The sequence below is a fragment of the Erythrolamprus reginae genome, chromosome 2, assembly GCF_031021105.1.
Source record: "Erythrolamprus reginae isolate rEryReg1 chromosome 2, rEryReg1.hap1, whole genome shotgun sequence".
NCBI classification, from domain to species: domain Eukaryota; kingdom Metazoa; phylum Chordata; class Lepidosauria; order Squamata; family Dipsadidae; genus Erythrolamprus; species Erythrolamprus reginae.
This window is the reverse complement of record NC_091951.1, coordinates 183465911-183490697: the sequence shown is the minus strand read 5'-3', so window position 1 is coordinate 183490697 and position 24787 is coordinate 183465911. Positions and strand designations below refer to the sequence as shown.

At 42.0% G+C, this 24787-nt stretch overlaps 1 protein-coding gene and 3 non-coding genes across 5 annotated transcripts in view; all 4 read right to left on the bottom strand.

The window, feature by feature from the left end:
- Positions 1–1251: 1251 nt before the first annotated feature.
- The window catches only part of GALNT6 (polypeptide N-acetylgalactosaminyltransferase 6), a 98366-nt gene continuing 74830 nt past the window's right edge, over positions 1252–24787 (bottom strand). For both annotated transcript variants that reach the window (XM_070740721.1, XM_070740720.1), the window contains exons 7-11: positions 19532–19732; positions 18460–18591; positions 11458–11559; positions 7457–7609; positions 1252–3388 (exon numbers count right to left, since the gene is read on the bottom strand). In XM_070740721.1, the coding sequence (XP_070596822.1) occupies positions 3275–3388; positions 7457–7609; positions 11458–11559; positions 18460–18591; positions 19532–19732 (702 nt within the window). In that variant the 3' untranslated portion in view covers positions 1252–3274. The remainder of the gene's footprint in view (positions 3389–7456; positions 7610–11457; positions 11560–18459; positions 18592–19531; positions 19733–24787) is intronic.
- Positions 12502–12665, bottom strand: LOC139163316 (U1 spliceosomal RNA). Its single transcript, XR_011558467.1, has one exon. It is a non-coding gene; the product is annotated as a U1 spliceosomal RNA (small nuclear RNA).
- On the bottom strand, positions 13980–14143 carry LOC139163338 (U1 spliceosomal RNA). The gene has a single exon (XR_011558488.1). It is a non-coding gene; the product is annotated as a U1 spliceosomal RNA (small nuclear RNA).
- Positions 15479–15642, bottom strand: LOC139163327 (U1 spliceosomal RNA). The gene has a single exon (XR_011558477.1). It is a non-coding gene; the product is annotated as a U1 spliceosomal RNA (small nuclear RNA).

Below are 24787 nucleotides of genomic sequence, written 5' to 3'. Positions count from 1 at the left end.
CCTACCATTTCATTTTCCCAAAAGGATTCAAGGCACACTTCTTTTATTAATATAAAGTGACTTACAACCATTTTTCACACTTACAACCATTGCAGTATCATCAATGTCTTCTGATCAAAATTTGGGTGATTGGTAACTGTCATGTATTTATGACAAATTAACTGTGCCTGGGTTATACGATCACCATTTGTAACCTTCCCATCTGGCTTCCATCAAACAAAGACCATGGGGGGAAGCCAGATTCACTTAGCAACTGCACGTTTCACTTAACCACTGCAGTGATTCACTTAACAACTGTGGCAATAAATATTGTAAACTCACTGCCTTGCTTAGCAACAGAAATCTGGGGCCTGATTGTGATTGTAAGTTGAGGACTACCGGTATAGCTTATATGACTACCAACCTCATGTAAAGGAAATAAGTGTCACTGAGGAATGGGGCTGGGTGGGAAATGTGCTAAGATTAATTACACAGGTGTACAAAAAATATTTTTTGTAATCATCACAGTTGACTTTGTACTTTTCTGAATCATTTTTTTGTTCTGATTTTAAAAATGTAGTTTTTCTGTAGCAGGTATACAGTGTTCCTTCGATTTTCGCGGGTTGAAACTTCGCGAAAAGTCTATACCACGGTTTTTCAAAAATATTAATTAAAAAATACTTCGTGGGTTTTCCCCCTATACCACGGTTTTTCCCACCCGATGACGTCATATGTCATCGCCAAACTTTGGTCTGCCTTTAATAAATATTTTTTTTAATAAACTTTAATAAATAAACATGGTGTGTAATAATCTGAATGGTTGCTAAGGGAACAGAAAATTGCAGTTTAGGGGTTTAAAGTGTTAAGGGAAGGCTTGTGATACTGTTCATAGCCAAAAATAGTGTATTTACATCCGCATCTCTACTTCGCGGAAATTCGACTTTCGCGGGCGGTCTCAGAACGCATCCCCCGCGAAAAGCGAGGGAACACTGTAGTTTCCACGGAGCAGCATCATTATTATAAGGTATAGGAAATATACTGGCGACATTAAGAAAACAGTAATCTACGTATCAGAAATAATATACGGTAATAACAAAAATGCTTCTATATCAGACACTTTATGTGATAGAGCACAACTATGCACATTTTTGGAATCAACACATCAAACTCCAAAAAACAGACATATTACCTTTGCCGCTGATTTTTTTTTGTGTTGACCAGTGTTATAAAGAAATGCAGAATTAGTGAAAAGAAAATGAACCCAACACAGAATTTCTTCATAAAATAGTTATCAGCTTTATTATTTCCAGTCAAGATTACCAGAGCAAGACATCGTTCCCACTGAAGTTTTTTTTTCCAGCAAGTGAAACAAAACTTCTAATGCTAGCTCCTCCATTCAAAATCTAGGTCCTTTCACCCTGTCTCCGTTCTTCGAAAATGCTAAAAGAATTGTATGGAAACCAGCGATGTCCTTTTAAAATGGGACATTGGAATCCTGCAGATAGGTTTTGATCTGTAATGTCAACCAATCGGCAATTAAAAGTGTGGTGTGCTCATAAAATACCCGGTACTTACAAAAATCCAAAATCTATTTTTCCCCCTTTGGACTTATACCTTCCATTGAAAGTGAAAATGCTAATTATTTCTAAGCTACAAGTATTACCAGTGTTGTCAGTTATAAGAAAGTTACTGTTTGGGAGCTGACAACCATGTTACAGAGAGGACTCTCTCCTTCCTGCCTGCCCCCTTATCAGGGGAAATTCAAGAAATGTACATCTGAATGTTTTTTAGAAACATTACAAACACATAATAAGGATAAGAGCAAATTTTTGGTCCAGCAGTTCACTTTGATTAGGAGAAACCATGATCCCTTTACTCGAATTGCTTTCCTAGTGGGCATTTCTTGTCAACAAAATGCAAACACAAATACACACACATACACAAATTTGGGTTTTTGAGTTGCTTTAACTCCCATCCACTGATGTGAGTAAGTAATTCGTTTGGCAGCTGGTTTCTCATGAAAGACGACTTCCTGCTCTGCTAGTCTTTTGTTTTTTTTAAAGGCACATTAGCAGCTTTCCTTGTTCCTGGCATTGCAGTGTACCACCAAGGCGATGGATGTACCAAGTCACATGCCATCTCCCACTGCAGGATGTTAATACCAGTGTAATTTAGGAAGGCCAAAACTGGGCCCTGTTTAGTCATGAAGAATGGAAGCAAGTTGCAACCTTCTGTAGGCCTAGACCGCAGGGGTTATTAGGAGAATTAAAAGGCACATCAAGCTCAGACGTGGGGGAGGAATTCCTTCTCTTCAATTTGCTGGGAGAGGACTGAACAGCTGTAAGACACAGTTTAAATTCTTCCACAGAATCATCAGTTGCTACCTGCAGCATGCTGGCAACGATTCCGAAGCTTGAGGTAAAACACGGGCCGCGGCCTGTGCAAAAGGGCTAGGATTTCAGTCACACAACAATACTGCAGGCCAGCGTTTGCTATTTCAATTGCAGGTGGCTGCACTGAGCCTTTGGAAGCAGAGGTTTGCCTGCTGCTCACCTGCATGTCAGTGCAAAGACCTTGAAGATAGCTGAGAAAGCATTAGAATTACGGAGATTTCTCCTCAGTATTGTCAGAAGCCGCACTTTCTATGTAACAGATTAAAATCATTATCTTTGGCATTCAATTATTCTCTAAACCAGTGTTTCCCAACCTTGGCAACTTGAAGATATTTGGACTTCAACTCCCAGAATTCCCCAGCCAGCGAATGCTGGCTGGGGAATTCTGGGAGTTGAAGTCCAAATATCTTCAAGTTGCCAAGGTTGGGAAACACTGCTCTAAACTATACACACACAATTTATTCCTTAGGACAAAGCCTCAAAATACTACTTCCTATAATATTCACAACATACAATTTAGGGAAATGTTTGAGTTCACATCTGGCTGATGGCCACATTTTTCCTCTACAGCGATATGAACATCACCACCACCACCAGTATAGTTTGCCTCAGAGTGTGGAACTTCGATAATGCATCTAGTATTCTAAAGACCAAACATACCGGCGTGTAGTTATTTTTATCAAGAAACCCCCCAAATAAAATGATATATCAACGTTGGCTGTTTTGACCTTATTGCAAAAGGCACAAGAGTGTTACAGGCAAATTTTGGATTATGCAGCAAATTGGTTCCCCCTCTCATTTCCAGAAATGTTTCCTCTGTTGCTAGAAAGTACAGTCAGAAGATTGGGAGCTTTGTCAGGAGATGCATTTCAGAGCTGCTTTGGTCTTTTTCCTGGGCTGCTTTAGCTGAAGTGCCAAATCTGATGAGCATCTGCAGTGTTGCAGGGAGCCATGGATGGATGCTCACCTCTTGCAGATAAACACCAGTTAATTGCTACATTCTTAAGCAGGTGGTCCTAAAAAACAACAACAAAAGGCACACTGTTGAGATTCGCCCACATATCTACAACACTCTGTGGCCTGCATTGGCTGCCGATCAGTTTCCGGTCACAATTCAAAGTGTTGGTCATGACCTTTAAAGCCCTACATGGCATTGGACCAGAATATCTCCGGAACCGCCTGCTACCGCACGAATCCCAGCGGCCGATAAGGTCCCACAGAGTTGGCCTTCTCCGGGTCCCGTCGACTAAACAATGTCGTCTGGCGGGCCCCAGGGGAAGAGCCTTCTCTGTGGCGGCCCCGGCCCTCTGGAATCAACTCCCCCCGGAGATTAGAACTGCTCCCACCCTCCTTGTCTTCCGTAAACTACTTAAGACCCACTTATACCGCCAGGCATGGGGGATTTGAGACACCTTTCCCCCAGGCTTATTATAATTTATGTTTGGTATGTATGTGCTGTTTGGTTTTTAATTATGATAGGGTTTTTAGTTTTTTTTTTCTTATTAGATTTGTGCCTGTATATATTGTTTTATCGTTTGTTGTGAGCCGCCCCGAGTCTTTGGAGAGGGGCGGCATACAAATCTAATAAATTATTATTATTATTATTATTATTATTATTATTATTATTATTATTATTAAAACACAATTGAAGACTCCACTGGCTGAGTTGGCTAGGAATTCTGGGAGTAGAATATCTATCTATCTATCTATCTATCTATCTATCTATCTATCTATCTATCTATCTATCTATCTATCTATCTATCTATCTAACTATCTACCTACCTATCATCCATCCATCCATCCATCCATCCATCTATGTCTATATCTATCTATCTATCTATCTATCTATCTATCTATCTATCTATCTATCTATCTATCTATCTATCTATCTATCATCGTCTGTCTGTCTCCACTCATCATCTTCAGGCTGGTGCTTTTGGCTTTGTGCTACAGTGAATATGTTCATGTTCATGCCAAGACCTTCATATATATATCATATTATATGCTGCTCAAAAAAATAAATGGAACACTGAAATAACACATCTTAGATCTGAATGAATGAAATATTCTCATTGAATATTTTGTTCTGTACAAAGTTGAATGTGCACAACAGCCTGTGAAATTGATTTTCAACCAGTGTTGCTTCCTAAGTGGACAGTTTGATTTCACAGAAGTTTGATTTACTTGGAGTTATATTGTGTGGTTTAAGTGTTCCCTTTATTTTTTTGAGCAGTGTATATTTGGGTTCTTGGAGGGAAATTCTACAGCTAGAGCAGAGATCTTCAAACTTGGCAACTTTAAAACTTGTGGACTTCAACTCCCAGAATTCTCCAGCCTGCTATAGCTGGCTGGATTATTCTGGGAGTTGAAGTCCACAAGTCTTAAAGTTGCCAAGTTTGGGGACCCCTAAGCTAGGGATTCTATTAAGCCAAGATGTTCTACAGCAGGGGTGTCAAATTGGAACCTGTGGGCCGGATGCATCATATGCATGTTCATCCCAGCTCAGCAAAGAGGTAAAACATTGCATTATGCCACCTGACAGTAATGTGATGCTGCAGGCTTGATCCCCATACTGTACACAAAAAGGGCATGCTGGCCCCGCTTGCACCTGGAGGACTCCTAGTGTGGCTCCTATTTAGTCAAGCTGTGCCCTACACTTTGAGAAAAACGGTGCAATCGAAGCTAGTAACAGCCACATTTCCCGATGTAACATCACCACCTGGAGCACACTCAAACCACTTCCTGTGTAGTAGGTAGCAAAGGAAGGAAACTCTTCTTATTGGCAGGTGCAGGGGAAAAAACAATTTTTTAATGTGCAGATATAGGTGGAAATATATTACTCCCGGCTTCTGCACTGATAAAATCATGCTATTTGAAAGATGGAATTAGGCTTCCGCTTCTTAACCCTCCATGACATTATTTGAACTGCCAACTGCTGGTTCACATCTGGAGGGTTTAGCAAAACAGCCTCTTTTGTGAAAATTTATCTTTCTCTGACCAATCTTTCCATTGACTTTGGACAAAGAGAAGGGAAGAGGAGATTCCTAAGTACATATGGACTGTTTCCTTACATAGTTTTGAAACTTCATTTAACTTTCACAGCTACAGAATGGGAACTGTGCAGCTCTTATGGTTGATTGCTAGGTGATGAATGATGGGTCTTTCTCATGTCATGCGGGGCTAAGATTACACTTAATTGGGCATTACCGTATTTTTCGGAGTATAAGATGCACCTTAGTTTTGGGGGAGGAAAATAGGAAAAAAAAATCTACCTGCCAAGTATTCATCTGGGCAGCGTCCTTACTCTGTTCAGCTTCAGCACATTATTTTATCCCCTGGTTAGGGCTGAAAAAGCATTTTTCAGAGGGAGTAGGAATGACAGCAAACCTGCAAAGACTTAGGGTGGGAAAAATTGCTTTGGAGGGAGTAGGAATAAAACAATGCAGCAAGCCAGGAAGGTAGCATCATGTTAGGGCCGAAAAGCATTGCTTTTTCAGGGGGAGTATTGATTGATTGATTGGAATGAAAACAAGCCTGCAAAGACTTAGGGCTCGAAAAAACCTTCTTCCTAGGGAATAAGAAGCTGGGAAGATCATTAACAACTAGTTAGTGATGGGAAAAAGAGCTTTAAAAAACCCCTACATTCAAAGTATAAGACGCACCCAAATTTTCAGCCTTTTTTAGAGAGGAAAAAGATGTGTCTTATACTCTGAAAAATACGGTAACTCCAAACAGGGACAAAGGGTTTAAAAAAAATATTTTTCAAAATTTTAATTGACTTTACTGCCTAGCTAACAATCAAAATTTGGCAAATAGATTCCTTCTCTTCAAATGATTTTTGCCATTTTGCTCATGGCAGGAAAAGTCATGATCTTTGTAGCAGAGACTGGCTGACGTACATGGTTGGACATAAAAAAGACAGGATTTTTTTTTTAATTAAAAAAAAAGCAAACATTAAAAAAGTACCACAATGAAAGCAACATTACAGTAATACCTCATCTTATGAACTTAATTGGTTCCCGGGGGAGGTGCGTAAGGCAAAAAGTTCGTAAGACGAAACATTGTTTCCCATAGGAAACAATGCAAAATGAATTAATGAGTGAAAGAAAAAAAAAACGCAAAAAACCGCCGCTGCCCGGCTGCCACCTTTTGAAACAGCCGGGTGCTTCTCAGCGTTCTCCCAATGCCGAACCCGGACGTTCGGCAAAAGTTCGGGTTCGGGTGGCCGCCGAGAAGCCCCGCCGCCCAGCTGTCACCTTTTGAAACACCCGGGGGGCTTCTCGGCGGCCTCCCGAATGCCGAACCCGGAGGTTCGGGTTTGGCGTTTGGGTTCGGGAGGACGCCGAGAAGCCCTCCGGCTGTTTCAAAAAGCGAACCCGAACCCGAACTTTTGCTGAACGTCCGGGTTTGGCGTCGGGTTCGTAAGACGGAAAAAGTTCGGAAGAAGAGGCAAAAAATTTCCGAACCCCGGGTTCGTATCTCGGATTGTTCGTATGGCGAGGTACCACTGTATTATTAAACAGAGTAGGAAAGAGTATCTTCAATGTTGCAAGCATTGTAGCCATCTCAGTAAATTTGTCAGGGCCAAAGTCATTATGAGAAGGATTTCTGGAAGCTACCAAGGGTGGGGGCCAGCCACACCTTGGGAATTGGGGAAATGATGTTCCAGAAGATGTTGCCATTTTAGAAACAGCCATGATCTTTGTAACAGAGACTGAACTCATAATTATTGGCGTCAGGTATTTCCTAAAGTTCTTATTATCAGCAGCCAAAATCATATGCTGCTACTCTTGCTTCAGATTTTCTTTTGAAGAGCAAATGACGTAATGCAAATTTCGGAACGGACTCCGAAATTGTATTTTTAATTATCAGTGCAATTTTAGCAACCAGATATGTGAATAGATGCCTCAACAGGAAAGGCATTATATTCTGAACTTCGGTGTGTGTGTGTGTCTCCACAATAAGAAATATTTGGCTGACAAGTAATGTGAGACCAGCTGCAGGTAGAAATAGCTGATCCTGGAAAGACTTAAAAAACTTAAAGAAGAGCATCTTTGTCTGTAAAGTCCACAGATTAAACTCACTTGCGTCAGTTCCCATTCTTCATTTTCTGGCACTCGGGAGTGTTTCCCTGTAAAGCGACAGTCTCCCAACTCAACAGCCCCCTTCTTGGCTCGGAGGCAGAGCTGCTTGCCAATGTTGTGTCGCAGATCTCGCTGGGATGTGTATTCAAAATACTAAAAGCAAAACAGGGATAAGAAGCAGTCGCTATTAGAGGCAAAGCCAAAAATATTAATATTTTTTTCTAAAGTTTTCAACACTTCAGTGCACCAACTTTGTTCGTTACATTTCCAGACTTTTCTGTCTTCCATATATTTCCTACGTTGCTTTTCATTCTTTATAGAGTGCCTTCCTCCCTCCCACGCTCCTCCCTCTCTTGCAGGATTTAATAAACTCCATCCAACTACCACCTTTTCAGCTCTCTGTTTTCTCTCAACTCATTTACTTTTCCTTAGCTACTTATTCCTTATTTATATATAACCAAACCTCTCCGCGTGTAACTTTGAGTGGTCACTAAATTAAATGCTGTAACTCAAGGATAAAAGAATACATAAGAAGTATATAAAACATGTATATAAAAAGTATAAAAGAAGTATACAGGTGTTGTGGTTCAGCCTGAGTCAGATGAAAGACCAGATGCGTCTCTCCTGGCTCCATGCCCGGGGGAGGATGAGAGCGAAGAGGAGAGTTCTGGGCAGTCGGACAGGGGAGATTACAGTCAGGAACGTGACGAGGAAGAACGGCCTGTGAGCCCTGGGGAGGGGCTCTCTCAAGCCAGTAGCTTGGAGTCTCTAGAGTCGTTGGATGACGAAGCACAAGCTATCATTAATATGCCACAGAGACACATAGATCAAAGGAGGAATCAATTGAAGAAATATTATCAGCATTGAATGAGGAACACCAGGGGGTTGGGTGTGGTCCTCATTAGCAGGGAAGGGTTTATAAGGCAGGCAATCTCTTTCGGCAGTGTGGAGTGTTATCAGAGTAGAGTTGCTGTAATCTGCATTGTCTCTCAGCGTTTCTGTTCCTGACTCGTGGCCCAGCAGTCTTGAAGACCCGTGGGAGGTGTATGTCTGTTATCTACAGCCTCGTCTTGGCATCAAGGATCCTGTGTTTCTGTATGAACAATTGCCTTCATGTATCCATTTGGAGTTCCAGTGTTTTCCTGATTTGAAAGGACATTTTCTGTTGGCTTCTTTTCTCTTTACCATTATAAAACTGTGTTTGGATTCTACCGGTGTGTCTGGCTTATCTTTTTGGGTTGGTCATAGCTTCCGGAGTGACCCAGACAGAACAACAGGGAGTCCCTGAGTTACAGCATTTAATTTATTGAGCGTTCAAAGTTACAGCGGAACTGAAAAACTTAAAATTTATGCAGCATCCCCATCATCATGTGACCAAAATTCAGATGCTTGGCAATTGACTGATATATTTATGATGGTTGCAGTGTCCCAGGTTCATGGGATCACTTTTTGTGACCTTCTGACAAGCGAAGTCATGAGGGAAGCCAGGTTCCCTGAACAATTATATTATTAACTTCACAGCAGCAGTGACTCATTTAACATCTGAGGCAAGAAAGGTTGTAAACTGGGGTAAAATTCATTTCACAACTGTCTCGTTTAGCAACAGAAATTTGGGCCCAATTGTGCCTGAACTGATTACTTCCTATTGTATTCAGGCTACATCCATCCATCCTTGACTAATTCTTCTTGGACAAACAAGTGTCTTAAATAACCCATTCAACTTACTTTTATGCCTTCCTGACATTTCACATTTCCACTAATTAAAAAATGGACAGTAGCTTAGTCTTATAAACAGTGAGGTTGTGGTTGAGAGCTTACCGAGAGGCTGGGCAGGGCTGGGATGGGATGGAACTGATTCCAATTCGATCCTACCAAGACTGAATGGACTCAGGGAGTTTCATCTAAATTCTTGGATAAGACCTCTCCATTCAGGAATTATGCACTATGGGAGCTTCTCTTAAACTAAGCCTTTCCTTAAAGAGTTAAGTGGCAAGTGGCAGCTGTGACCAAGTGGTCCTTTGCACAGCTCCATGTGATGCACCAGCTGCATTTCCTCTTGGGTTGGAAGGACAATCTTTGGTCAATCACTCATGCCTTGATCTCCTCCCAGCTTGATTATCATGAGCTGTGGAGTGGACCTCTCACTTCTGATCAACACCGATTGGGATGAGAGTTGAAGAAAGGTGGTGAACCAGCACAAAACTGCACCCCCTCCATCCCCAGTTCCCAAAGCTGATCCAAATGGAAAACATGATCAATGGCATCAAAGATTGCCCAAAAGTTAAAAAAGAACTAGGAGGGATGTCCCAAAAGTGCTTTTTCAAGAGGCAATTGGACTTTCTTGTTATTCTTTGAAACGTTCTACTCCTCATCCAAGAAGCTTCTTCAGTTTCTTGGATGAGAAGCAAAACATGTTCCAAGAAAAACAAGAAAGTCCAGTTGCCTCTTGGAAAAGCACCTCTAGGACAACCATGACCTGGATGACTGAGAATCTCCGTAACCAGGATAGATGTACTACCTCCATCCCGCTCCTGCCAGAAATCACCCAAAAGCACGACTAATACATCCGGGTCCGCCTTCTGCTGCACGAATGCCAGCGACCGGTTAGGTCCCACAGAGTCGGTCTTCTTCGGGTCCCATCAACTAAACAATGTCGTATGGCGGGACCCAGGAGAAAAGCCTTCTCTGTGGTGGCCCCGACCCTCTAGAACCAGCTCTCCCCGGAGATCAGAATTGCCCCCACCCTCCTTGCCTTTCGTAAGCTCCTCAAAACCCACCTCTGTCGTCAGGCATGGGGGAACTGAACTACCCTTTCCCCCCTAGGTCTATACAATTTATGCATGGTATGTTTGTGTGTATGTTTGGTTTTAATAAGGGTTTTTTAATTATTTTAAACATTAGATTTGTTACAAACAAACAAATAAATAATGCAATTTCTATCCTATGTCTGGGTCTGGGTCTGAAACCTGACTGGAAGGGATCCAGATAATACATCTCAATCTCATCCAGGATCCTCTGCAGCTGCAGTGTGACCATCTTCTCAGCTACTTCCTTAGAAAGAGAAGGTGGGAGACTAGGTGAAATTCAACCAGAATACTGTAGTTGGATAAATATTGAAGTTCTTGTACTTTGATTATTAAGATCTTTACATTATTTTTAAAATAATGTATGCTTGTAGGAAGAGTGTTTTCGAGATTGAAGATATAATAAGACAAGAAATTTATAATGGCATTTGGGGACATCTTTAAGGAAGCATCTCATGCTTTGATTCAATCATGCTGTTTATGTTGTGACTTCTTGGGAACAGTTTATTCCTAAACGAACATGTTACAGAATAAAATATGGAGCAAAATTTGAGGAAAATATGAATGAAATGCATAAAATTTGTCATCAGATATAAAGGAAAAACTAGATAAGGTTTAAAAAATGAAGGATATGAAAATGATAATTCCAGAGAATGATTGGACTAATGTCCTTTTGTTGGATTTGTAAAACAGTTACAGAGGTAAAGAAATTTATAACATAGCCCTCTTTCTGAAACAATTTTATTTTCACCATATCTGTCTGCATTTCATCTTTTAATCTTAGCTGCAGCTTATTGCCATTGTTCTTTGAAATTATCTGTTTTGTGGTATATAACCATCCACATTTTTACAACCGCTATTCATTCATAGCAACTTTTACCTCATAAATTTTAATCCTATCACCGTAACTCCCAGTGCTTCCGTGGCTCTTTGCAGCACAATCCTTTTTTCGCTTTTCCAAGCACCTTCAATGTTATTTTTCTTTACATCTATTATTCATTCCTCTTATGCTCCAGTTATAGTATTTAATCTATGTTCTAATAATTTCTCCATAAAAGTATGGAATACTTTCATTTCCAGCTATCACTCTAATTTCAGCAGATTCTTTCCTCCCTTCGTCATTTTGATAGATATAACCTGGATTTGATGTTTACAGAAGCAGAGATAAGGATGGATACATTTTTATGAAGCCCGTACCTGGTTACCTCCCATCCCATGACAGGGATACAAAATTAAAGGCTTTCCACCATGGTTGTTTTCACCAACATCCAGGCACTGCTGGGCACCTTCATTTCTAATCTGTAATGGATTTAATAAAATTAGGAGCATATTAACAGAACACCCACACAAAGCTTTGGGTTTTAACTAAAGCTTGGACAAGAGTGGTTTTTTTTTAAATGTTCTTTTCTAAACATATTTACTCTTTTATCTCCCTTTTGAGCTCAATTTGCCTTTAAGTACCTCACACCAACGAGAGTCAATTAATGAATTATTTTGGGAATCACAATATTTATGAACATTGAAAGACTGAGTCAATGGCAAGACAGCTTGAATGGGAAATGCAGAGCCAAATAAAGATAGATTTGTTTCCTCAGGTCTTTCAATCAACTCTAAGACAGTTTGAGAGTGAATTTATAATACACCTACCGCCCAGCGCAAATACTGTACATCAGATTTAGTTCCTTGAGATTGGCTTGCAATTCTTGGACAATTCTAGACTTTAATTCATTCTTTTGAGGTATTCACTTCTCTCTCCCCTGTTAGTGTTTTATTATTAATCTTTGCATCAACACAATATTTTGCCCAGTATTTTGCCATCTTATTTAAGAAGAAAATGCTCATATTGCTGGTTTCCATTGTTGGATTGTGCTCTGGGTTGATTTTCTACTTTTTTCCCCCAGACTGAATGTAACAAAAAGTATTTTATGAGAATGTGTGTACACCTTTGTATTCCTATTTATTTCCTCATATTTTCCCATCTGCTGATCATTTATGCAATCCAAAGATTCTAGAGGCACGAAATTAAAGAGATGGGCTCCTCCACAAACTTTTAGGAAAATAAACCATCATTTGCAAACCAGGCAGATATTGCTGATATCGAATGAAGAAACACTACTACCATCTTAGCCTCTGTATTACAGTCCAAGTAGCTCAATACCATAGAATGATATTGCTGCCGTGAAAGACCCAATACACAAGAAATTATAAATACAACTTTTCTGTTTTTTGAACCAGCAAGATCAGGGGAAAGCGCGAACGCAGTCCCCCACTACCACAAATTATGCAGTCGAGTTTCCCGCATTTGGGGAAATCGCAGAGGTCAGCACACCCGGAGTGCAATGGATGAGCCTCACTCTGGGAAAACCACCTTCATGATCATGGTGTCTCCCCTGCCAGGTAAGTATGAGTTGGAGGTGTGCATCTGCCTCCTTGCCCCTTTTTGCCTCTGCCTCCAACCCCATGGTGACTCCCCCAGAAAATTTCCAGCAAGCTCAGGAAGGCTCAGCTGACATCCTGCCTCTCCCCAGTTTCCTTGCACAGAGTGTTGGGGCACTTTGTGAGCTTAGATTTGCACCCTGATTTTCATCCCACAATGCCTTGCAATACATATATTTGCATATGTGCGTCGGTTGCTAAGGCACAATAAAGAAAGGTGGGGGAGGGGTGTCACTGGGATTCTTTCCCTTTGTAGCCTGCGGGGAATCAGATCCACATTCTGACTGGCAGCATCAACTTTAGCAATAGGTCGCATGCTATCTATTGATCACACCAGAGAGTAACCTGATCACTCTTCAACAACTCAGTTCCTCAGGGTTATTATGCTTTCTCACGGAGGCATGTCTAGCCATAGATTTCGGCATGGGATTGCTTATTATAGGAGGAAAACAAACTGAAACAAACTATCATTTCTCTTTGGTCTTCAAAGAACTTTCACTTCAGAGACTCAGCCTTCACCATTATCCATATAGGTTCTTTTTCGGAGAATACAGTGGAACTAAAAGATGCAGCTCCATGTATCCAGAGAATAAATCCAGAGTCTTCAGAGAGGGGCGGCATGCAAATCTAATACATCATTATTATTATTATTATTATTATTATTATTATTATTGCTACTATGGGACTACCTCTGAAGAGTGTTCGGAAACTTCAGATCGTGCTGAATGCAAGTTCCGAAAGCAATCATGGGCTTCCCTAGGTATGCCCATGTCACACCAACACTCCGCAGTCTGCATTGGTTGACGATCAGTTTCCGGTCACAATTCAAAGTGTTGGTTATGACCTATAAAGCCCTTCATGGCATCGGACCAGAATATCTTCGGGACCGCCTTCTGCCGCATGAATCCCAGTGACCAGTTAGGTCCCACAGAGTTGGCCTTCTCCGGGTCCTGTCAACTAAACAATGTCATCTGGTGGGCCCCAGGGGAAGACCCTTCTCTGTGGCGGCCCCAGCCCTCTGGAATCAACTCCCTCCAGAGATTAGAACTGCCCCCACCCTCCTTGTCTTTCGTAAATTGCTTAAGACCCACCTATATCGCCAGGCATGGCAGAATTGAGACATCTCCTCCAGGTTTATATACCGGTAGTTTTATGTATGGTATGCTCGTGTAGCATGGTTTTTCCCAAGTAGCTCAATACCATAGAATGATATTGCTGCCGTGAAAGACCCAATACACAAGAAATTATAAATATAACTTTTCTGTTTTTTGAACCAGCAAGATCAGGGGAAAGCACGAACGCAGTCCCCCACTACCACAAATTATGCAGTCGAGTTTCCTGCATTTGAGGAAATCGCAGAGGTCAGCACACCCGGAGTGCAATGGATGAGCCTCACTCTGGGAAAACCACCTTCATGATCATGGTGTCTCCCCTGCCAGGTAAGTATGAGTTGGGGGTGTGCATCTGCCTCCTTGCCTCTTTTTGCCTCTGCCCCCAACCCCATGGTGACTCCCCCAGAAAATTTCCAGCAAGCTCAGGAAGGCTCAGCTGACATCCTGCCTCTCCCCAGTTTCCTTGCACAGTGTGTTGGGACACTTTGTGAGCTTAGATTTGCACCCTGATTTTCATCCCACAATGCCTTGCAATACATATATTTGCATATGTGCGTCAGTTGCTAAGGCACAATAAAGAAAGGTGGGGGAGGGGTGTCACTGGGATTCTTTCCCTTTGTAGCCTGCAGGGAATCAGGTCCACATTCTGACTGGGCAGCATCAACTTTAGCAATCTACTTATTGATCACACGAGAGAGTAACCTGATCACTCTTCAACAACTCAGTTCCTCTGGGTTATTATGCTTTCTCGCGGAGGCATGTCTAGCCATAGATTTCGGCACGGGATTGGTTATTATAGGAGGAAAACAAACTGAAACAAACTAGCATTTATCTTTGGTCTTCAAAGAACTTTCACTTCAGAGACTCAGCCTTCACCATTATCCATATAGGTTCTTTTTCGGAGAATACAGTGGAACTAAAAGATGCAGCTCCATTTATCCAGAGAATAAATCCAGAGTCTTCAGAGAGGGGCGGCATGCAAATCTAATACATCATCATCATCATCATCATTATTATTATTATTATTATTATTATTATTATTATTACTATTATTATTATTGCTACTATGGGACTACCTCTGAAGAGTGTTCGGAAACTTCAGATCGTGCTGAATGCAAGTTCCGAAAGCAATCATGGGCTTCCCTAGGTATGCCCATGTCACACCAACACTCCGCAGTCTGCATTGGTTGACGATCAGTTTCCGGTCACAATTCAAAGTGTTGGTTATGACCTATAAAGCCCTTCATGGCATCGGACCAGAATATCTTCGGGACCGCCTTCTGCCGCATGAATCCCAGTGACCAGTTAGGTCCCACAGAGTTGGCCTTCTCCGGGTCCCGTCAACTAAACAATGTCATCTGGTGGGCCCCAGGGGAAGACCCTTCTCTGTGGCGGCCCCAGCCCTCTGGAATCAACTCCCTCCAGAGATTAGAACTGCCCCCACCCTCCTTGTCTTTCGTAAATTGCTTAAGACCCACCTATATCGCCAGGCATGGCAGAATTGAGACATCTCCTCCAGGTTTATATACCGGTAGTTTTATGTATGGTATGCTCGTGTAGCATGGTTTTTCCCAAGTAGCTCAATACCATAGAATGATATTGCTGCCGTGAAAGACCCAATACACAAGAAATTATAAATATAACTTTTCTGTTTTTTGAACCAGCAAGACCAGGGGAAAGCGCGAACGCAGTCCCCCACTACCACAAATTATGCAGTCGAGTTTCCTGCATTTGAGGAAATCGCAGAGGTCAGCACACCCGGAGTGCAATGGATGAGCCTCACTCTGGGAAAACCACCTTCATGATCATGGTGTCTCCCCTGCCAGGTAAGTATGAGTTGGGGGTGTGCATCTGCCTCCTTGCCCCTTTTTGCCTCTGCCCCCAACCCCATGGTGACTCCCCCAGAAAATTTCCAGCAAGCTCAGGAAGGCTCAGCTGACATCCCGCCTCTCCCCAGTTTCCTTGCACAGAGTGTTGGGGCACTTTGTGAGCTTAGATTTGCACCCTGATTTTCATCCCACAATGCCTTGCAATACATATATTTGCATATGCGCGTCCGTTGCTAAGGCACAATAAAGAAAGGTGGGGGAGGGGTGTCACTGGGATTCTTTCCCTTTGTAGCCTGCAGGGAATCAGATCCACATTCTGACTGGCACTGACAGCCTCAACTTTAGCAATAGGTCGCATACTATCTATTGATCACAGGAGAGAGTAACCTGATCACTCTTCAACAACTCAGTTCCTCAGGGTTATTATGCTTTCTCACGGAGGCATGTCTAGCCATAGATTTCGGCACTGGATTGCTTATTATAGGAGGAAAACAAACTGAAACAAACTAGCATTTCTCTTTGGTCTTCAAAGAACTTTCACTTCAGAGACTCAGCCTTCACCATTATCCATATACAGAATACAGTGGAACTAAAAGATGCAGCTCCATTTATCCAGAGAATAAATCCAGAGTCTTCATTCAGCGAGGGGCGGCATACAAATCGAATAAATTATTATAATAATTATAATAATTACATATAATTATAATTTTTTTATTTATTGGATTTGCATGCCGCCCCTCTCCGCAGACTCGGATTGCACATACTGTAATTATAATTATTATAATTATTATTATTATTATTATTATTATTATTATTATTATTATTATTATTATTTCTGTTGTCCAAAATGTTGAAAAACAACATGCGTACATACCCATACATCCTTTTCAACTCTTAAAAATATTATTATTATTATTATTATTATTATTATTATTATTATTATTAATAATAATAATAATTAGATTTGTATGCCGCTCCTCTCCGTAGACTCGGACTCTGTAGGCTATTAAGAGGTCTAGTGCAATTTATCTTTTATATTTATGCCACCTCTTCCCTAGAATTCTCATACAGCTATGCAAGGAAGGAATAAAACATCAGAATAAACTAAAGACCAAAGAATTGAAAGAGAATACAGTGGAACCTCGACATACGAGCAGCTCTACTTACGAGCTACTCGAGATAAGAGCTGGGAGGGGAGCGACATTTTTGTTCGCCTCCCGAGCTCACATTCGGGATACGAGCGCCAAGGAGCTGTCTCCTGAAGCCGAACGCTAACTTCTGCGTTCGGCTTCAGGAGACAGCTCCTTGGCGCTCGTATCCCGCGTGTTTTAAAAGGTTGCAGCCGGCCTGGGGGGGTTAACTTCCGCGTTCGGCTTCAGGAGACAGCTCCTTGGCGCTCGTATCCCGCGTGTTTTAAAAGGTTGCAGCCGGCCTGGGGGGCTAACTTCCGCGTTCGGCTTCAGGAGACAGCTGCGAAGCGGCGCGGGTGTTTTAAAACGTGGCAGCCGGCCTGGGGGGTTAGCGTTCGGCTTCAGGAGACAGCTGCGAAGCGGCGCGCGTGTTTTAAAACGTGGCAGCCGGCCTGGGGGGCTCGGGGGGAAGCCCCCGAACCCCCCAGGCCGGCTGCGACGTTTTAAAACACCCGCGCCGCTTCGCAGCTGTCTCCTGAAGCCAAACGCGGAAGTTAGCGTTCGGCTTCAGGAGACAGCTGCGAAGCGGCGCGCGTGTGTTAAAACATGGCAGCCGGCCTGGGGGGGCTCGGGGGGAAGCCCCCGAACCCCCCAGGCCGGCTGCCACGTTTTAAAACTTCCGCGTTCGGCTTCAGGAGACAGCTGCGAAGCGGCGCGCGTGTGTTAAAACGTGGCAGCCGGCCTGGGGGGGCTCGGGGGGAAGCCCCCGAACCCCCCAGGCCGGCTGCCACGTTTTAAAACACGCGCGCCGCTTCGCAGCTGTCTCCTGAAGCCGAATGCTAACCCCCCAGGCCGTCTGCCACGTTTTAAAACACCCGCGCCGCTTCGCAGCTGTCTCCTGAAGCCGAACGCTAACTTCCGCGTTTGGCTTCAGGAGACAGCTGCGAAGCGGCGCGGGTGTTTTAAAACGTGGCAGCCGGCCTGGGGGGTTAGCGTTCGGCTTCAGGAGACAGCTGCGAAGCGGCGCGCGTGTTTTAAAACGTGGCAGCCGGCCTGGGGGGCTCGGGGGGAAGCTGCCGGGGGGAAGCTCGGGGGGAAGCTGCCACGTTTTAAAACACCCGCGCCGCTTCGCAGCTGTCTCCTGAAGCCGAATGCGGAAGTTAGCGTTCGGCTTCAGGAGACAGCTGCGAAGCGGCGCACGTGTTTTAAAACGTGGCAGCCGGCCTGGGGGGCTCGGGGGGAAGCCCCCGAACCCCCCAGGCCGGCTGCGACGTTTTAAAACACCCGCGCCGCTTCGCAGCTGTCTCCTGAAGCCGAACGCTAACTTCCGCGTTCGGCGGCAGCGTTTTTTTTTGTTGTTGCACGGATTAATTGACTTTACATTGTTTCCTATGGGAAACAATGTTTTGTCATACGAGCGTTCCGACTTACGAGCCTCCTTCCGGAACCAATTAGTCTCGTAAGTCGGGGTTCTACTGTAGTTGATAATCCAATGAAGACATATTTCTTTCCATCTGAAATACCCAGCACCCCGGGCTATTCTCCTCTCTCCCCCCTCCCCTTGGATGACAAAGATGCTAAAATGTCTCCCTACATTTATTATTCACTTCCAATGTTTGTTTTGACTTCCGTGTGCTTGATATTGCTCTGTTATTTCTATAGATTATCCCGACAAGTTGCATTTTCACTTACCGCTCCATAGAAAGCCGGAGTGAGGTCTGGAATGAAGATTTCAGGATAAACCGTTTGTAGGTACCAAGTGAAATTTTTGCAGTGTAATTGCTCCTTCAGCTGCAGGCGCTCACTAAGGTCTCCATAGGTTTTCTAACGAAGCCATAAGACGTGCAATGTTTAAAAAGAATCACATAAAACAGACAAAAGAACCATTTCCAGTTTGTTTACTATAATAACTACAGGTCTTCACCCTCTTTATTATTTTATTTGAGACGGTTCCAGCTAGAATTTTGATTTTTAGGGTTACTTTCAGATATGGGACATTCCAACCCTGAGATCTTCCAAATTTCTCTCCTTCAATAGATCCTGGAGGTTTTTTTTAGGATAAAGCCACAGCTCCATTTTATAACCTATCAATGGATCTGCTTTTGTATCAAATCTCTTGCCAGTCACTCCAATTATAGAAATGAGGCCACTTCAGGCTGTCCAAATCCTTGAAATAATGATTGGAAAATGCTCTAACATTTCTCTTCCTTTGGTAAGGTTCTCAGCAACTATGCTGGAGAATCCTGCCTTTATTTAGCGGAAACAGAATCCATTAAATCAAATATTTAGAATGTAAAGACAAGACCTATAGATTTTGTACATTAAGGGAAAAACAGTAGTACCTCTACTAAGAACGCCTCTACTTACAAACTTTTCTAGATAAGAACCGGGTGTTCAAGATTTTTTTTGCCTCTTCTCAAGAACCATTTTCCACTTACAAACCTGAGCCTCTGAAACTAACTGGAAAAGGCAGGGAGAAGCCTCTGTGGGGCCTCTCTAGGAATCTCCTGGGAGGAAACCGGGCCGGAAAAGGCAGGGAGAAGCCTCCATGGGGCCTCTTTAGGAATCTCCTGGGAGGAAACAGGGCCTCCACCCTCCCTGTGGTTTCCCCAATTGCACGCATTATTTGCTTTTACATTGATTCCTATGGAAGAAATTTCTTCTCATTACAAACTTTTCTACTTAACAATCTAGTCACAGAACAAATTAAGTTTGTAAGTAGAAGTACTGTACCACTGTAATTCTCAAGGAAAGTATTTCATACCTCTCTGGCCATCTGGGAGGCCTGCTGGTTCCTTCGGTAGAAGATTTCCTTATAGTCATCCATCCAGACCTCTGCCAAGCGCACCTGATTCCTAGAAATGACTTGGGTCCCTTTGGGGAAGGTGTGGGGGCTCTTGGAACGGAACACATGGCCAACTACGGAGCAGGGAATAATCTCCAGCTGGCCTCCACACTGCCAAACCTGAGGATGCAAGGCAGAGGGCATGAAATACCATTCAAACTACAACAGGAAACTACAAAGTCATACAGTCGGAGTCAGGTAAAGGACATAAAATGTGAAATCTTTTCTCTTTAAAACATGAATCACGATCAGATTCCAGCTGCCTAAAATCAGGCCTCTTTAGGACAGAAGCAGCCATCAACTAGCAATAGCACTATACTGCTTCATAGCACTTTACAGCCCTCTCTAAGCAGTTTACAGAGTCAGCCTATTGCCCCCAACAATCTGGGTCCTCATTTTACCCACCTTGCAAGATTGGAAGACTGGGTCAACATTGAGCTGATCAGGATCGAACTCCTGGCAGTGGGCAGAGTTAGGTTGCAATGCTGCATTCTATCCACCGTGCCACCACAAAAGAGCATCTTCTTAGGAGGATGGAGGCAATATCTATCTATATCTTTCAAGTTTGATACCAGTCCCCCCCCCCCTGCTTTTAAAAGACAGTGGTCCAATACCCCAGTTTCCTCTGACCAAAACCTGGGACTAGTTCAACCCAGAATAGACCTCTCTCCAAAGAATCTTCATCTCAGAAAGATGGCTTTAGTTAAAGATTTACTCAACCTGCAACTGGATTGGATAAAAAAAAATGGGTAATACTATGTTGATAAACAAAACATGTAATATTTTCCATCTGGGACCCATTCTTAGCCCCTGTGGACCAGGACAAAAATCTAACTTTATGTAATTTAATCAGTAATACATGTATTAATTAAGACATATGCTAAAAGTGTAATAAATAATTCCACCTGACACATTAATAATTTCACGCCTGACTCAAACTGCCCAAGGAGCTGCTGACACAGCCCTACAGAGGAATCACTGAGTCTATCAACTGCAGCTCTCTAACTGACTGGTTTGGTTCTGCAACCCAACAAGACCGACACAGACTTCAGAGGATAATCAGAACTGCAGAAAAAACAATTGCTGCCAACCTGCCTTTCATTGAGGACCTGTATACTGCATGAGTCAAAAAGAGGGCGGTGAAAATATTTATGGACCCCTCGCATCCTGGATTTAAACTGTTTCAACTCCTACCCCCAAATGATGCTATAGAGCACTGCACACCAAAACAATGAGACACAAGAACAGTTTCCCCCCCAAATGCCATACACTCTGCTAAACAAATAATTCCCTCAACACTGTCAAACTATTCACTAAGGCTGCATTACTATTACTATTACTGCATTACTATTACTATTATGCACGAATCCCAGCGACCAATTAGGTCCCAGAGTTGGCCTTCTCCGGGTCCTGTCGACTAAACAATGTCGTTTGGCGGATCCCAGGGGAAGACCCTTCTCTGTGGCGGCCCCGACTCTCTGGAACCAGCTCCCCCCGGAGATTAGAACTGCCCCCACCCTCTGTAAACCCCTTAAAACCCACCTTTGCCGCCAGGCATGGGGGAATTGAGATATCTCCCCTGGGCCTATACAATTTATGTATGGTATGTTTGTATATATTTCTGATTAATAATGGGGTTTTAAAAATGTTTTTAAATTATTAGATTTGTTATGAATTGTTCTATTGCTGTTGTGAGCCGCCCCGAGTCTACGGAGAGGGGCGGCATACAAATCTAATAAATTAAATAAATAAATAAATAAATAAAATTAGTCTTCTCTATCACCCATCTCCTCCCACTTATGACTGCATGACTGTAACTTTGTTGCTTGTATCCTTACAATTTATACTGACTGGTTCCTAATATGATTTGACTGCTTTTTTGTTCCTGGACTATCATTAAGTGTTGTATCTTATGATTCTTGATGAACCTATCTTTTCTTTTATGTACACTGAGAGCATGTGTACCAAGACTAATTCCTTATGTGTCCAATCACACAGCCAATAAAAAAATTATGTTCTATTTCTATTCTATTTCCATTCCATTCCATTCAAACAACTTGGTGGCAATTTTGAACAAGGCCACAAGCAAGGCTTGGGAGGCAAGTACATGTTAGTGCCTTGAGATTACATTCATGCTTAAGGACTCTGGTTCTCGCCAGTTCTCTCCATTCTTGGTCTTGCAAAACATGTCCACTTCTAGGGTTGGATTTGTCTTATTATTAATTATTAATATTTTTAATGCTAGGTAACAAAATGTCATCAGAGCAAAAGCAAATTAGAAAGCATACAGTACATAAAGCCATGCATTAACCTGGATGGAAGGTGATCTTAAATTTAACATTATGCTCGACTTTAGTTAGACAAAAGCAAAAGAAAAGGCTTCTGTATTTTCATTTAATCTGAAACAATTGTCCTATTTTAAAGATAGCTATTGAAGGCAGAAAAACTTAATTTGTTTTAGGTAGTTACAGGAAATTGCAATTCAGACTAGAAGTTCTTAACCTCACTTTAAAAACAGAAGTACTGTACTGTATTTGTGTTTCTCATATTCTTTTTTGGCCACATGGTGGCACTTTACACAGCATTTAAAATCTCACTTTTAACATTTAAAAAAATCTTTATGTGCAAAGTTACCAACAAAGCATCTACTTAAACATCTGCACTGCAAATATATATTTAAAAAAACCTTCTGTAGATCCTGAGATCATTTCTTCTTCACAATATCAACTGTAAAATAAAATTTGCTTGCATTTTTCTCAGATTCTTGTATAATTTTCCAACAATACTAAGCATTTTTTTTAAATGCAATTGAGGCACATGTTATGATCAAATTTGGTACGCATACTTAATGAAACAAATTATAATTCATTGTATCTTCAGAATCAATTGATGCCTTAAACTGGGAGAAATTGTGGAATGTCCTGGGGGTAATAGAACCATTTCTAATTGCTTGCTTCTAAGCCAACGATCCAATTTGGGGCTGCTGCTGTCAAGATGCCTGTGTAAAACAGCAGGATGTGAGTTCTGTTTTTTGCGGGGGTAGTGATTTGAAAGCAGGAAAAGGGGTAATTGGGCCAAACAGTTTAAGAACCAATGCTGTGGCATCTATGCACCTGCACTGTAATCATTGTCCCTGGATTGGACAGCAAATGAAAGTTTTATTCCCGGATGGACAGTCGGAACTGAGAATCTGAATACAAAGAAGTAGTTAGTCAGCTTCCAAACTATGTCTGGCTTGGTTTCCATAGAATTTCTTAAATTTTACTACTTTGTTTACTACTTCTACTTTCTTTACTTTGTTTTTACAACTTTCTTCCTTTCTTACTACTATTTTCTCCCCTTTACTTTCTTTTAATTGCTTTCTTTATTATTACTTTCTTCTGCTACGATTGCTACTACTATCACAAGACTCCATTCCATTTTGAAAGCACAGAGCTAGGACAATGTGCATCGGATCTACGCAATCAATCCAGGTTTATATATCCTGACTTTTGTTGTGAAAAATTCCATCCACTATGAGGTTACATGATACTGCCATTACTTTACATTCACATTTTTAAGCATTGGGTTATAAATACAATCTAAAACGTAACGGAGCAGAAATAAAATAACCCTTAAGTGAAGAAATGTCACGATAACTTTGTAGGTCCACTTAAAGTGGTGATTTGCAACCTTTCCACCGTGGTGGTGTGAGCTGGCAAGAGAGGAGGCGTGTGTGATTGGTAGGTGCATGCTCGCACAGATCCATTCGCACATAGCTCGAATATGAATCCTTTGCATGTGAGTGCCCCCTGCTCATGTGAATGGAGCTTTGCATGTGAGCAAACATGTCTTTCACTTGCACACAAATCTTCATTTGCAGTCCGCTTACATGAGTGGAGTTTCATGTGTGAGAGCAAGGACCCACCGCTTGTGCGAGTGGAGCTTCATGCATGCTTGCCCATCACGTGTGTCACCTGGTTTTGAACAGGCTGCAGCCAGGTAGTGGGCTATGGTCTGGTGGTTGGGGACCCCTCATCTAAAGATTATGCACTTCAAGGAATAAAGCCTACAGTAAAAGAAGCAGTGGTGGGCTTCAGTGTAAATTTGGATTTAAGGCTACCAAGAAAATGCACTGAGTAATTTATAGCAAGGCATCACTGAGCATCATGTACCCCCACAAGACTATTGCTAGGACAAACTAGACAGGAAAAAAAATATGATCGATAAGTCTTTACCGGAATCTTTACTCTAAAACAAGTTAGGGGGTAAAAATAATAAAATTCAATACAAACTTCTTAGAAGCAATCCACATATTATGTGGTGCTGGATATTGGTCTTTTAATTATCATATAGATTTTCACTTTGAAATTTTCATGTTTTTCAAGCTATATGCCACCTAATTCTCTCACGGGGAAAGTAATATATATTGTTCTCTTTTAATATTAGATTTGTTGCAATGTTATATTGTCTTGATTATTGTTGTGAGCCGCCCCGAGTCTTCGGAGAGGAGGGGAGGCATACAAATCTAATAAATTATTATGATTATTATGATTATTATGATTATTATACTGACAAATCTAAGCCCCAAATTCTGAACCAGCATTATTAGGCAGTGATGGCAAACATATGTGTTCAAATATGACATGTTATGATATTTTGGGCGACACACTAGTAAGAACAGGGTGTCCTTTCCCGCAGTCTCCAAACTTTCTGAAAATGAGATTTAGTCATATTTCATTTTTGCAATTATTTGACATTGTAATAAATAATGTATGTGTTATACGATACATAGCACCACTCAAGATGGGAATGCATTTTTTTCAAAAAATATCTGAACATGGAAAGAATTCTTTATCTTTTGTTCAGGGGGTGACATGCCTGCAGAGTCAGGTTAGGTATTTTCCAAATATTTGACATGTGGAGCCAAAAAAAATTCTATTTATTTATTTATTCATTTATTGGATTTGTATGCCGCCCCTCTCCGCAGACTCGGGGCGGCTAACAACAGCAGTAAAACAGTATATAACAAAATCCAATACTAAAAACAGTTAAAAACCCATTATATAAAAACCAATCATACATACAGACATACCATGCATAAAATTGTAAAGGCCTAGGGGGAAAGTGTATCTCAGTTCCCCCATGCCTGGCGGTAGAGGTGGGTTTTAAGCAGCTTACGAAAGGCAAGGAGGG